At 35.2% G+C, this 15,256-nt stretch overlaps 1 protein-coding gene across 4 annotated transcripts in view; it reads left to right on the top strand.

The window, feature by feature from the left end:
- The window catches only part of USP34 (ubiquitin specific peptidase 34), a 247,719-nt gene that overhangs the window by 96,650 nt on the left and 135,813 nt on the right, over positions 1-15,256 (top strand). For 3 of the 4 annotated variants that reach the window (XM_045077883.1, XM_045077882.1, XM_045077884.1), the window contains 5 exons: positions 12,617-12,742; positions 12,926-13,055; positions 13,722-13,757; positions 14,085-14,215; positions 14,507-15,117. In XM_045077883.1, the coding sequence (XP_044933818.1) occupies positions 12,617-12,742; positions 12,926-13,055; positions 13,722-13,757; positions 14,085-14,215; positions 14,507-15,117 (1,034 nt within the window). The remainder of the gene's footprint in view (positions 1-12,616; positions 12,743-12,925; positions 13,056-13,721; positions 13,758-14,084; positions 14,216-14,506; positions 15,118-15,256) is intronic. The other variant, XM_045077881.1, reaches the window with a different exon arrangement.

Raw genomic sequence — 15,256 nt, 5'->3', positions numbered from 1 at the left:
CAAATTTAGAATAATCGGGAATTTTTACATTTTCATTTTTTCATTTTTTCTCTTATGGTTTGTCTCCCTCTCTGGTTTCGTCTTGTTTCATTTTTCCCTCCCTTCCCTATGATCCTCTGTCTTGTTTCTCAAATTTTTTCCTTCCCTAACCCCCAGTACTCAAATTTAAAAAAAAAAAACTCAAAATGTAAAAAATGAAACCATAAGAGATTCTTAATCTCACAAAACAAACTGAGGGATGGGGGGTGGGGATATGGGGGCTGGGTGATGGATATTGAGGAGGGTATGTGTTATGGTGAGTGCTGTGAAATGGGTAAGCCTGATGATGCACAGACCTGTACCCCTGGGGCAAATAATACATTATGTGTTAATAAAAAAAATTTGAGCACCAAATAAAATTAATTTCAAAGCATCAGGGTTGCTTAGTTTCTTACAGTCTTACCTTAGTCTTTTTTCCTCCGATGTGGAGTAACTTTTTGACGTCAGTTCGCTCATCTGAGATACATACATCCATATGCACAATATATACACATACACACACAGTTTCCTCATGGTAATTGCATTGTTTGCTGCTCTTTTCATTGTATCAGAATTCTTGTATTGGAATCCAAGGAGATGACAAATGGATTTGAAATTGATAGAAAAATTATTCGTAAATATTTGAAAAATGCTGATCTTTGTAATTAAATGTAAGTTCAAATAATGTAATAGCATTTTCATTTATTGGATAATTCCCATTATGTTTAGTAATGCATTATATTGACCAGAGTGTGCAGTAACATTTGGGAAGAAATACAGCAGTTCTTTTTTTGGTAATTTATTCTGTAAATACATGTACATAAAGATGTTCACTACAGCATTGACCTTGCTAGCAGAAAAGGAATGTCACTGTAAGACTACTTCAATAAATTTTGGGAAATTCATTTATCCTTTGTAGCCATGAGAAGGACCGAAGGTGCTGTTTTATGTTCATGTGGAACAGTATGTAAGAAAGAGTTTTACTAAGCATTGCATAGGTAATAGATCTTTTATTGATCTAAAATTGATCTTTTATTGATGCAGTATTGCAACATGTATTTAAACTGTTATAAAAAGAGGATGCACATGTATGTGTATAACATATATACATGCAGTTTGTGCTTATGAATGCGTGGAGCTATTTTGAAAAATACACAAGAAATTTTAATAGGTTTATTTGTGGGTATACGATCTAGGATAGATGGAAGACTTCCTTTTCATTGTCTATGTTTATGTAAATTTTGAAACTTTTACATTTATTAGTTTTTCAGTAAATACAGAGACTAGTATATAAAGTTAAGGTAAATATTTCGACATTTAAGTGACTTTCCACCATTGAAATTTACCTATTCCAGTTTGACTTGGTTACCTTTATATTTGCCTCTACACACCCTTTCACTGTAAAATGTTTTAGTCATAGGACATCAAAAAATCCCTTCAGAATCCTTGCACTATACTGGATTATATTGTTAAATGCTTCAGATTTGAAGGATGCTTGTGTAAATGCATGTAAGTTACTGATATAATATATTTTTTTAAGATTTTATTTATTTATTTGACAGATCACAAGTAGGCAGAGAGACCAGCAGAGAGACAGGCAGAGAGAGTGGGGGAAGCAGGCTCCCTGCTGTGAGCAGAGACCCCGATGCGGGTCTCAATCCCAGGACCCTGAGATCATGAGCTGAGCTGAAAGCAGAGGCTTAACCCACTGAGCCACCCAGGCACCCATGATAAAATAATTTTATCTTAATAAGGAGCTAAGTTATTTGGGGTCGATCTTTGTATCAATGGCAAAAGTCAGATTCTTTAGGATTTAGTAGGATTTGAATGTCATCTGATTCAGATGTGCTTTATACACATAATTGTCAGATTCTTAAAAGGATTAGTGTTGACTAATTTTAGAAGCACTGACCTACACTCTAATGCTTATTAGCTTCTGCATGTATACTTGTATACACATTTAGATTACTGCTTTGTGAGACATTGCAAGACATTGCATACTACTAGTATGTGAAGTTATGACTGCTTGAGTTAGAATCTGGGCACTGTAATACCCTTCTTTGTTACATCTTAGAGATTTGAATTCTTTGCTTCCTGCCTTAAGAGTTCTTAACATGAGCTGTGTTCTTTTTATGTGTTGTTGGGTGTCTTCATGTATGCCTTTGTGATCCATTCATATTTAAGAAAGATGACAAGGTAAGTGGCCTGGGTATTGTTGACTGTTGTGAAATATTTTTTTATTAGAGGTCTCTCAAGTGGGACTCCTGTTTGGAAACATTTTCTAGGGTAGTAATGGTAAAACAACTTGTACTTTTCTCATTAAAAAGTCACTACTAGGCTTTCTGCCTGTGCGACTTCTAAAAGAGAGTGAAAAGGGATACCAGTATCTGTGGTTAAAAGCTATGGTTTTATGTATTTTTTACCCAAGGGAGAGCCCTGGCGGCTGGGTAGAATAAATAAGTTGGGTGTTCCTGTTTTCCTGACTGATGGCTGACAAATACAATTATTAAGAGTATCCAGGGAAAACCTTTGTTTTTATTTCCATATCTCCTGCTGTCCATCAGATCTAGGTCTCTGAGTCTGGTATCTTCCCTAGTTACAGTGCGAAGGTTGACTTACTCCTCTGCAGCTCACTCACAAAGTACTCTGAGCTACATCCTTCTCCACTTGTACGTTTTAAAATGCATTCCTTTCATTTTAGTCTTTCAGAGGTTTGTTGAAATCTAGTATCTATTCCTAATTTTCATTTTCTTTGTGGGTTTGTTTCTTTTCATTCTAAAATACAGTGATTGATTCTCTTCTGTAGAAGATGAGGGAATTCTCATTATTTATCTTTTCTCATTTTCTGCTTCCCTGTTTTTACTGTATTTGTATTTTATCAAATTATATGTTTTAAATTCTACACTACAACCGTAATTTCTACACAGTTGTTTAGTGCTAATTTTGTATTTAGGTCATAACTCACCACCAGTCCTTTTTCCTCATTTCTGTTTCTCTCATTCCAGAATTAATGGATATTTATTCATGTGGATTTCATTGAGTAGCTTTTGTTTTCCTAAAGAGAAATTTGTGAATGTTCTATTATGGGTTACTATATACTTGATGTATCTGTTTTCTTTGTATTTGAAGTGTTTGAATGATGGATACTAAAGCCACTCTTATTTCCCCTCAAAACTTTGTAGTAGACATGATTAGTAGTTTGAAGATTGGGATGATGCCTTTTAGCACTTATATTTACTTTTTCTCTTATTTTCTTCATTAATTCTTTTATTGTGATATAAATATATGTTAACATAAAATTTACCATTTTAACCATTAGTAACTATACAGTTCAATGCCATAAATACATTTAGTGTAGTGTATATGTCTCCAAAGTCTGTATCAAAAACTTTGACACTATGTGCAACAAAAACTCTATACTCATTAAACAATAACTGTTAATTTTTCCCTCCTACAAGCTCTTGGTTTCCTCTGTTCTACATTCTGTCTGTATGAATATGTCTCTTCTGGGTATTTCAGTTAAGTAGAATCATAAAATATTTGTCTGACTTGTTAGACACAGTGCTTTTGGAGGTTATCCCTGTTACCACCTATATAAAAATTTTCTTTTTATGGACAAATAGTCCATGGCTTATATATACCGCATTTAGTGTATTCATTCCTTTCTTTCTTATTTTCTTTCCTTCCTTCCTTCCTTCCTTCCTTCCTTCCTTCCTATTTTTTTATTTGAGAAAGAGAAAGAGTGTGAGAGGGACAGAGGGAGAGAATCTCAAAGCAGCTCAGTCCCACAACCCATGCACTCATGACCAGAGCTGAAACCAAGAGTCAGATGCTCAACTGATCAAACCACGTAAGCACTGTAAGGGCCTACTTAGCCAGAGTGACTCCATCTCGGTTAAACAGCCATTTTGTTGTTTGTATAGTAAAACTTAAATTGACCCCCCGCTACACACACACACACACACACACACACACACACACACGGACGGGTCAGGTCAGGTGGAGATAATAGAGCACAAATGCAAGGATGAGTTAGGCCAAGTGGAGACATCCAATCAGTAAAGCACACATATTATCTCCCTAACCACCAAAGAATGTAAACCCCGCCTTTTGGGTGCCAATTCTGACCAGAGTGATAGGCTAGTTCAGAACAGCTACTATAAGGGTAAATTGTAATTCAATTGGCCACCAGCATGTGACCTAATATGACTATGCAACTTTCTCTGTGTGTTACAATCTCATTGGCCACCTGTATGTGGCCAGGCTCAACCACCTGGCCTTTGCTCTATAAAAGCTAGTCTGTGAGGCTGGGAGTGGTTGCTCTCTCCATAAGAGACGGGCCCAACCAGTTGGTTTGATTCTCGATGCCTGCGCGAAATAAAGATTTGCTTGACCTTCACTTTGTATCAGTCTTGCTCCTTTGATAACACAACCCAACAGGCACCCCTAGTGTTTTTGGTTTTGTGTGTGGTTTGTTTTTTTTTTTTTTTTTTAACCCCTAGTGTTTTCATTTCTACATTCTAATTACTCTTGTTTTCTTGCAGGCTTCACAGCTTTCTTTTTGAAGATTGTTTTGGCTTTTAGAACTCCTTGCAAGTCCCTATGAATTTGAGGATTGGCTTTTTCATTCTCCATTTTCCAGAAAGGCCCTTAGAATTTTGAAGGGATTGTATTGAATCTATAGATCTCTTTGGGGTAGTATTAACATATTAACCATGTTAAGTCTTCCTATCCATGAACATGGATGTCTTCCCATTTTTTGAACCCTTAATTTCCTTGAGCAGTGTTTTGTAGTTTTCAGTATACAAGTATTTCACATCCTTTTTTTTTTTTTTTTAAGATTTTATTTATTTGAGAGAAAGAGAATATGAGTGGGGGTAGGAACAAAGGGAGAGGGAGAGAGGCAGACTCCTTGCTGAGCATGGAGCCCAACATAGGGCTTAATCCTGAGGATCATGCCTCGAGTGGTAGTCAGATGCTTAACCAACTGAGCCACTCAGGCACCCCTCACTCTTGTTAGATTAATTTTTAAGTACAGTTAATTCTTGAATAACACAGGTTTGAACTCCCTAGGTCCACATACATACAGATTTTTTTTTAGAAGTATAGTATAGTACTGTAAGTATATTTTCTCAACAATTTTCTTAACATTTCCTTTATTATAAGAGTATGGTATATATTATATATAAACAAAAAATTTGTGTTAACTTTATGTTATAGGTATTCTGCTTTAGATTATTGATTTATATTCTTTGTTTATATGATTTTATATGATTTATATTCTTTACATTTATATAAATATATATATATATTTATATTCTTAACAGTCAGCAGTAGGCTGTGTTAGTTATGTTTTTGGAAGTCAGGGTTATATCCAGTTTTTTGACTGCACAGGAGATCTGTGCTTCAAACCTCTGTGTTGTTCAAGTTGTATTTTATTCTTATTCTTTATTATTCTTACTGTATTTTATTCTTCGTATGCTATTGTAAATGGAATAGCTATCTAAAATTCCTTGTCAGGTAATTAATTGTGGATATATGGAAACATACCTGAATTTTGTTGATCTATACTCTTACACTGTCTACTTGATTTTTAGCTCTACTAGCTTTTTATATATAGCTTTTTCTCTTTATAGGATTGTGTCATTTTTGAGCAGTTTTACATCATTTTTAATTTGGGTCCATTAAATGTTTTGTGAGGGGGTGGAGTCCAATAACTATGGTTAGAATTTCAGCATAGTGTTGAATAACAATGATAAATATGAACATTCTTATCTTGTTCCTCATCCTAGGGGGAAATCAGTTATTTATCATTGGGTATGTTGTTAGCTGTGGGTTTTCCATAAATATCCTTTATCACGTTAAGGAGTTTACCCTCTATTCTTAGTGTTCCAAGAGCTTCTATTACGAAAGGGTTTTGGATTTTGTCACATTGTTTTTCTGCATCAATTAAGATGCCCATGTGGCTTTTTTCCATTGATTAATACATTTTAGAGTAATTCTCCTTTTGAACCACACTTGCATTCCTGGGATAAGTCTTACTTGGTCATAGTGAATAATCCTTTTGGTATGATCTTGGATTTGATTTGCTAATAGTTGCTGGAGAACTCTTTGTCATTTATAAGATACTGCTTAGTAATTTTCTATTCTTTTTTTATTTTTTTAAGATTTTATTTATTTATTTGACACAGAGAGAGAGATCACAGGTAGGCAGAGAGGCAGGCAGAGAGAGAGAGGCAGAAGCAGGCTCCCTGCCGATCAAAGAGCCCGATGCAGGGCTTGATCTCAGGACCCTGAGATCATGACCTGGGCCGAAGGCAGAGGCTTAATTAACCCACTGAGCTACCCAGGTGCCCCGTAATTTTCTGTTCTTATGAAGACTTGGGCCTCATAGAATGAGTTAAGAAGTATTTACTTCTGTTCAGTTTTTTGGGGAGGATTTGAGAAGGATTGGTGTTAATTTTTTTATTAAAAAATTTGTTAGAATTCCCCAGGTAAGCCATGCATTTTAGTACTTTGTTGAGAGGTTTTTGATTACCGATTCAATCTCTTATTATAGGTCTGTTGACCTTTCCTTCTTGAGTCAATGTAGTTAGTTTGAAAAGAATTTGTCCCTATCTTCTAGGTTACCTGATTTTTTTGGTGTACTGTTGTTTGTAGCATTCTGTTAATTTTTTTTTTTAATCTGTAAGTTTGATAGTAATATCTCACTTGCATTTCTTATTTATGTTTTTGCACTCTTTCTTTCAGGCTAGCTAAATGTTTATCTTTTAGAAGAACCAGCTATTGGTTTTGTTAATTTTCTCAATTATTTTTCTAATCTGTATTTTATTTATGTGTCAGTGCTCTGATCTGTTCTTTGAGCTTTGGTTTATTTTTTTTTTTTAAGATTATATTTATTTAATTGACAGAGATCACAAGTAGGCAGAGAGGCAGGCAGAGAGAGGAAGGGAAGCAGGCTCCCTGCTGAGCAGAGAGCCTGACATGGGGCTCAGTCCCAGGACCCTGGGATCATGACCTGAGCCGAAGGCAGAGGCTTTAACCCACTGAGCCACCCAGGCACCCTAAGCTTTGAGTTATAAAGTGTGTTTATAATTGTTATATCTCCTTGTTGTATGGAATATTTTGTTAATAATTATATCACTCTGTTAATCTTTTTTTAAAAAAAGACTTAACTGTAAAAGGAAACCACATTAGTTTTACCCTCTAAACCATTTTTAAGTTCTAATAATGACTAGAACCATATTGTTGTATAACAGATCTCTAAAGCTTTCTCATCTTCCAAAACTGTACTACTTGGATAATAGAAGGGCACCTGGCTGGCAAAGCATGTGACTCTTGATCTTGGGGTTATGAGTTTGAGCGCCACGTTGGGCATAGAGTTTACTTAAAAATTAAGCAAAGAAAACAAAAAAACGTAAGTTATTTAACAACGACAACAATTCCCCTGTTCCCCTTACTCAGAGCTACTGATGGCCACCATTCTGCTTTTTGTATTGTTTTGACTATTCTATATATTTCTCATTCGTGGAATCCTATAGTATTTGTCCTGCTGTGACTGGCTTAATCTCACTCAGCATAATGTCCACATGGTTCATCTATTTTGTAGCGTGTGACAGGATTTCCACTCTTGAAAGGTTGAATATAGTAGTATATATATGCCACAGTCATTTGTCAATGGACATTTACTTTGCTTTCATCTTTGACTGTTGTGAATAATGGTCCAATGAATATAGGTATTGCAAGTATCTCTTTGAAACTACACTTTTATTTACTTAATTTATGTCTATATGTATGCAATTTCTATACCTCCTGTGGGGCTTGAATTCACAACCTAAGATTAGTAGTTGTATCCTCTTCGGACTGAACCTGCCAGGCACCCCTGAAATCCTGCCTTTTTTTTTTTTAAGATTTTAATTATTTATTTGACAGAGATCACAAGTAGGCAGAGAGGCAAGCAGAGAGAGGTGGGGAAGCAGGCTCCCTGCTGAGCAGAGAGCCCAATATGGGGCTCTATCCCAGGACCATGAGATAATGACCTGAGCCAAAGGCAGAGGCTTAACCCACTGAGTCACCCAGGGACCCCTGAAATCCTGCTTTTAATTCTTTTGGTTATATACTCAGAAATGGGTTTATTAGGTAATGTGATAAGTCTCTCTTTTTCTAGTAGACTTTTAAAATTTTAAAGTCTACCTTACTTGAATTTAGTATAGTGAGCCCAGCTCTCTTTTGCTTATTATTTGCACAGAATATTTTTTTAATCCTTTAACTTTTAGCCTGTTTGTTGTGTTTTGGATATACTTTGAGTCTCTTGTAGAGCACATAGAGTTGTATCATGTTTTTAAAATTCTTTCTACCAATCTGTCTTTGATTGCAGAGTTTAAGCCGTGTGTGTGTGTGTGTATAAAATTTTGTTTTCAGAAAGACTGTGCATGCATGAATTGGGGGGAGAGGCAGAGCGAGAGGGACAAGCAGATTCTGTATTAAGCACATAGCTTGATGTGGGGCTTGATCTCACAACCCTGAGATCATGACCTGAGACAACATCAAGATTGAATGCCTAACCGACTGAGCCACCCAGGTACTCCTAAAATATTTATATTTAAAGTAATTCCTCAAAGAGTGATTTACTTCTGCCATTTTCCTATTTCTTTTGTATGTGTCTTACAGTGTTGTCCGTCATTTCTATTATGGCCTTTTATTTTTGTTTGTAGTTTGGATTTCCTTTCTCATTTCTTTTTTCCGTATATTCTATAGATAATTTGTGCTTAATACAGAAATTACATTTAACATCTCAAGACTTACTATCTAATTTAAATTTGTCAACTTAAATAGTATGCAAAAATTATACTCCTGTATAGCTCCTTCTCATTTTTGTTATTCATACAACAGATTTCAGCTTAATATATTGTGTGCCCAGTTATGTAGATTAATAATTCTTGGGGTGCCTGGTTGGCTCAGTCTTTAAGCGTTCACCTTCAGCTCAGGTCCTGATGGTCCTGGAATTGAGCCAACCTCTCTGCTCAGTGGGAGGCCTGCTTCGCCCTCTCCCACTCCCCCTGCTTGTGTTCCCTCTCTTGCTATGTCTGTCTCTGTCCAAAAAAAAAAAAAAACTTAAAAAAAATAATAATTCTTTTGCCTTTGTGAAATCATATAGCAGATAAAAGGTGGAGTTAGAAATGAAAACGATGCTAGCTTTTAATTGTCTATGTATTTATCAGAGGTCTTTAGTCACTGTCTCGCTTCTTTTCATTTCATTCTGAAGGACTTCCTTTAGCATTTCTGGCAGGGCAGGTCTAGTCGTAGTGAATTCCTTTAGCTTTTATTTATCTGGGAATGTATTAATTCCTTCCTCATAGGGAGTGTTTTTCCTGTTACAAAATTTTCAATGGAAAGTTTTTTTCTTTCAGTCTTTGAGTAGATCATCATATTTCCTCTGGTTCCCAAGGTTTTTGTTTTTAAAAGATTTTATTTATTTATTTTTCACTGAGAGCACAAGCACAGGGAGCAGCAGGCTCCCCACTGAGCAAGGAGCCCAGTGTGGGTCTCAATCCCAGGATCCCAAGGTTTTTTATTACAATTTCTAAAGATCCCTTGTGGGTTGCTTATCTCTGTTTTCAGGATTATTTTACCGTCTTTGGCTGTTAAAGGTTTGATTATAATAAGTTTGGTTCTAGGGCTCCTTGAGTTTATCCTACTTGGATTTGTAGATTCATGTATTCCAAAGTTGAAAGTTTTCAACCATTTTTTCTTCATCTTTACTTTGTATACCTACCTTTCTCTTCTGGGATTCCTATGAGTGTGTTTGGTAGGTTTGATGGTTCCCACAAGTCCCTTAGAATCCATTTTCTTTTCTTTCTTTCTTTCTTTTTATTTTATTTTATTTTTTTTACTTTATTTTATTTTATTTTAAGATTTTATTTATTTATTTGACAGAGATCACAAATAGGTAGAGAGGCAGGCAGAGAGAAAGGAGGAAGCAGGCTCCCGGCTGAGCAGAGAGCCCAATGTGGGGCTCAATCCTGGGACCCTGGGATCATGACCTGAGCCGAAGGCAGAGGCTTTCACCCACTGAGCCACCCAGGCACCCCATTTGCTTTTCTTTATTGTTTCTTTCCTGTTCCTTAAACTCAGTAATTTCAGTTTCCATAATTTCAAGTTTGCTCTTTTCTTCTGCTTACTCAGATATGCTGTTGAGCCTTACCTAGTGTATTTTCATTCCAGTTCTTTTACTTCTCAGCTTCTGATTTCTTATAGCTCCTTTTTAGAATTTGTTTTTTGATGATTGTCTCATTTTGGTCAGGCACTGTTTTCATATGTTTGTCCTTTTCTTCCTTTAAGTCTTACATCATTTTTTAAAAGATTTTATTTATTTATAAAATCTTTAAAAGATCACAAGTAGGTGGAGAGGCAGGCAGAGAGGAGGAAGCAAGCTACCTGCTGAGCAGAGAGCCTGATGTGGGGCTTGATCCTAGGACTCTGGGATCATGACCTGAGCTGAAAGCAGAGGCTTTAACCCACTGAGCCACCCAGGCGCCCCTAAGTCTTGGAGCATCTTTAAGATAACTGTTTTATGATTGTTGAGAGAGCCTGATAAATGGACTTTCTTAGGTATATATCCGTTGATTTATTTTTCATTTAAGTGGGCCACACTTTACTGTTTCTTCTTATACCTTGTTTGTGTGTATGTTTTTTTTTTTTTTTTTTTTTTTTTTTTTTTTTTTTTAAAGATTTTATTTATTTATTTGACAGAGAGAGATTACAAGTAGGCAGAGAGGCAGGCAGAGAGAGAGGAGGAAGCAGGCTCCCTGCTGAGCAGAGAGCCCGATGTGGGACTCGATCCCAGGACCCCGAGATCATGACCTGAGCCGAAGGCAGCGGCTTAACCCACTGAGCCACCCAGGCGCCCCTGTGTGTATGTTTTAATTGGGTTGAAATAATGGCAGCCTGACTCTGTCTTCTTATCAATCAAAGGTAGCAGTCTGCAGTTGGAATGGAGAAATTTTGGACACATTTATTAGGAGGACAAGATTATTATTTTTTTCAAGTTGTAATTTAAAACCCAGTTAGTTAACATACAGTGTAATATTAGTTTCAGGTGTACAATTTAGTGATTTAACATTTCCATACACTACCTGGTGCTCATCACAAGCACTGTCCTTAATCCCCATCAACTATTTAACCCATCCCCCCCATCTGCCACCCAGATGCCCCTGAAGTGCTATAATTTTAAAAATTTTTAATTTTTTATTTTCTGAATTTGCTTTCATGCTGTACAACTCTAAAAGAGCTTTATATTTTTATAGGACTACAGGATTACATAATTATCTCTTAAGGGTTTTGTCACTTAAAAACAGTAAGGTATTTGATTATGAAAATTCAATCTGTTATGAATATTCTATTGATCGATGTGATAGCAAGTCAGAAATTTATTCCATATTGTGTATTTGTTACATTCTAATTAGGAAGAGTTTAATAGTTACCTGTTTGCAAAAAGCAAAGGTATAAACTGTTAGTATAATCTGTGATGTTAATCAGTGCTGTATTAAAACTAATATTCTTAGTTAAGACTTATAAAAACAATAAATTGTAATTGAGAATTTCCTTTATCTCAAATGATGTAAATAGTTTATAAAAAGTCACTGAACATGGAAGAATTTCTTCAAAGTTATTTTATTACTTTTATTTCATCTTCTGTTTCAAATTTCAGTTGTGCATATTTACCCTAATAGGGGATATAGCAGAAGAGATTTCATATGATTTATGCCTAAAAAATACAGAAGTCATTGTTTTAGAATAGAAAAATGTACATTTTCTGTTACGAGTTTTTATGTATAGGAGAGAAGTTGGATACCTCAGGTTTTTACTTTTGGAAGCCTCAGTTTGGTAATTACTAAACTATTTGTTTATTGTATCTTGATTTCATGGTTTGTAGCTTCATGACTACAAAAGACATTTACATCTCGTTGTAATATTTAATAGTCACATCTTTGTAAATGTTTTACTTTCCCTCATATTTGTTACTCTAATTAGTATAAGAAAGGAGACTGTTTCTAGGTTTATTACCATGTAGACCTTTATTTTAAGGGAGTTACTATTGCGTACCTTAGTAAAATGAACATGTTATGTGGATACTTCATAACCATTAATATGAGAAATGTACTGTTAAAATAATGCTTTGGTTTTCTCTTATAATTGGAATTTATTTTATTTGTAACTGCTTATGTTTTAATATACTATTTAACTTGTTTTTACTTTAATGATATATAAATTTAATTGGAATCTTCTTTATACTTGGATTCCAGAAACTGTTTTTATTGTGGGCTTCCCTCTTGTGGTTGGAAAAGTAATCTTGTGGTTGTTTGAATAAGATAAAGTTATGCTTTTTTTTTTTTTAAGTTATGCTTAAATGGAATTTTACTTTTACATCTTAATGTACTGCCATTTATGACAGTTGGTAATTAGCATTTTCCCAACATATTAAAAAATAAATTACTGTTTCAGCTACTTTCTTTTTAACTGTAGAACTTTTGGCATCAGGTTATTTATTTATGTAATGTAATTGTTTTTGATTATTGTCTCTACTTTTATTTTCTAGTTGAAACATTGTAGTCGGTATATACATGACTTATTTCCTTCACTCATCAAGAATTTGGATCCAGTACCGCTTAGACATCTCCTTAATTTGGTCTCAGCTCTTGAGCCAAGTGTTCATACTGAGCAGGTAAGATGTTCAAACCATGATGTCAGGTTTTTTTTTTGTTTTGTTTTTTTTGTTTTTTTAAGTGAAATTTATTTGCCATTCAGGTAACTTAATTTGTAGGTTATTACTAGCATTTCATTTAGGCAAAAGGATATTAAATTTGTTATGAAATGTTAATTTCAACCTCTTTTTTTTTTTTTCAAGACATTATACTTGGCATCGATGTTAATTAAAGCATTATGGAATAATGCACTAGCAGCTAAGGCTCAGCTGTCTAAACAGAGTTCTTTTGCATCTTTATTAAATACTAATCTTCCCATTGGAAATAAGAAAGGTTAGTAAACTGTAATGTATTTTTTTTTTAAGTCAGTTTTTTAAACTTTATCATTCTAATTTGAAGTAGTTTCTGTTCAGTATTAACTTCAAAATAAATTTGAGATGGGAGCTATAGTATTTGTGAAAGGGTTAATAAATTGGGGTTAGCTAATTTTCTGGTTTACCTTTCAAGTAAAGAATAGTAATGAAGTTGCAGTAGTTATTAGAATTTCATTAGTGTTTTTCCCTTGGGCAGGGGGTAGGCAACTATTTCATAACAGCTTTGGAACTTTTGGTTAGAAAATAAACAACATGCTTTGTTTTAGAAATAATTTTGAGAGCAGAATATGATGGTGCAATATCTCTGTATGTTTCCTAATTCAAAAGTTGTCTATCACTTTAGGTGTTTTATGTGTGGTTTTATATGTGTAACTTCATAGGGCTTTCGAAAACCTTACCAACTTTGCCCCATTTTTTGTCTCCTGGCATCATATACTAGGCTTTTCTTAGGATTTTCTAGCCAGACACCCACAACTATTACTATAGGTGTTAGGGACGTCAATTATTTCAGGTTTCTCTGCCTGTACCTTATTGATAATGCAGTAATAATAAGAGCAATTGATAATCCATTCCAAAGAAGCTCAGTCACTTAGAAAAACCCTCCTCTTTTTTCATTTTCCTTCAGAGGAAGAAGAGCTCAGAAGAGCAGCTCCATCACCTTGTAAGTTGAGCCTTAGAAATGCATGGCAAGATGACGTGTAGTTTAGATTTCATGATCATCTAGAGTTAATTTTATATATTTGTTTCAAAGCCATGAAATTTTTCTTGAGCAGATATAAACCCTTAACTGGTTTTCGATCTTACTTTCAATTGAGGTCATGTTTATCCTCTTTAGAAATAATTGGCGAATGTTAATGATTTCCAGATGATATTTTTGGCTATTTAGAGTAAAGCTTTTGTAAATAAAAGAATCAAAGGATTATGTCATTATACTAAATATATGTTAATACAAATTAGGAGTAAAAACAAAAAAATCTATTTAATATAGGGTCACCTGCAGCTAGTCCTCAAAGCAGTGATAACAGTGATACCCATCAGAGTGGAGGCAGTGACATTGAAATGGATGAGCAACTTATTAATAGAACGAAACATGTGCAACAACGACTTTCAGACACAGAGGTATGAAAACAGTTTTCCTCCACTTTAACAAGATTTTTGGAGTTTGAGGTTTCTGCCATGAATATCCTTTGAACTGGGAATATAAACATGATTCATGTTCAGGCCTTTCCTGTAAATAGTTATTATTGAGATTATTTAAATTTGTGTTTGTGTTTTTAATTCTTTTTATATTGTTTAAAGGAATATGTCAAGATTGTGGCAGCCTTTTAAAAAGTACAGTGTGCTAATGCCAGTTACTTTTTTCTTGCTAGTTTAAAAATTTATTTAAATCTGCTTTTTTTCTCAATACAGGAATCCATGCAGGGAAGTTCTGATGAAACTGCCAACAGTGGTGAAGATGGAAGCAGTGGTCCTGGTAGCAGTAGTGGGCATAGTGATGGATCTAGCAATGAGGTGAATTCTAGCCATGCAAGCCAGTCAGCTGGGAGCCCTGGCAGTGAGGTACAGTCAGAAGACATTGCAGATATTGAAGCCCTTAAAGAAGAAGATGAAGACGATGATCATGGTCATAATCCTCCTAAAAGCAGTTGTGGTACAGATCTTCGGAACAGAAAGTTAGAAAGTCAAACAGGCATTTGTTTAGGGGATTCCCAAGGCCCATCAGAAAGAAGTGGGACAAGCAATGGAACAGGAAAGGACCTGGTTTTTAACACTGAATCAATGCCTTCAGTAGATAATCGTATACGAATGCTAGATGCCTGTTCACACTCTGAAGACCCAGAACATGATATTTCAGGGGAAATGAATGCTGCTCATATAGCACAAGCATCTCAGGAATCTTGTATTACACGCACTGGGGACTTTCTTGGGGAGACTATTGGGAATGAATTATTTAATTGTCGGCAGTTTATTGGTCCACAGCATCACCACCACCACCACCACCATCATCACCACCATGATGGGTAAGTTTCCTCAAAAAATAGATTATAGTGGAGCGCTTGGCTGGCTCAGTTGGTAAAGCATGTGACTCTTGATCTCAGCGTTGTGAGTTCAAGCCCCATGTAGTGATTACCTTAAAAATACCAACCCCGCCCCGGCCGA

This window comes from Mustela putorius, unplaced genomic scaffold (genome assembly GCF_011764305.1).
Source record: "Mustela putorius furo isolate JIRA1106 unplaced genomic scaffold, ASM1176430v1.1 tig00000224_pilon_pilon_pilon, whole genome shotgun sequence".
In the NCBI taxonomy this organism is placed as follows: domain Eukaryota; kingdom Metazoa; phylum Chordata; class Mammalia; order Carnivora; family Mustelidae; genus Mustela; species Mustela putorius.
The sequence above is the reverse complement of the archived record's forward strand: the minus strand, read 5'-3'. Positions and strand labels throughout refer to the sequence as shown.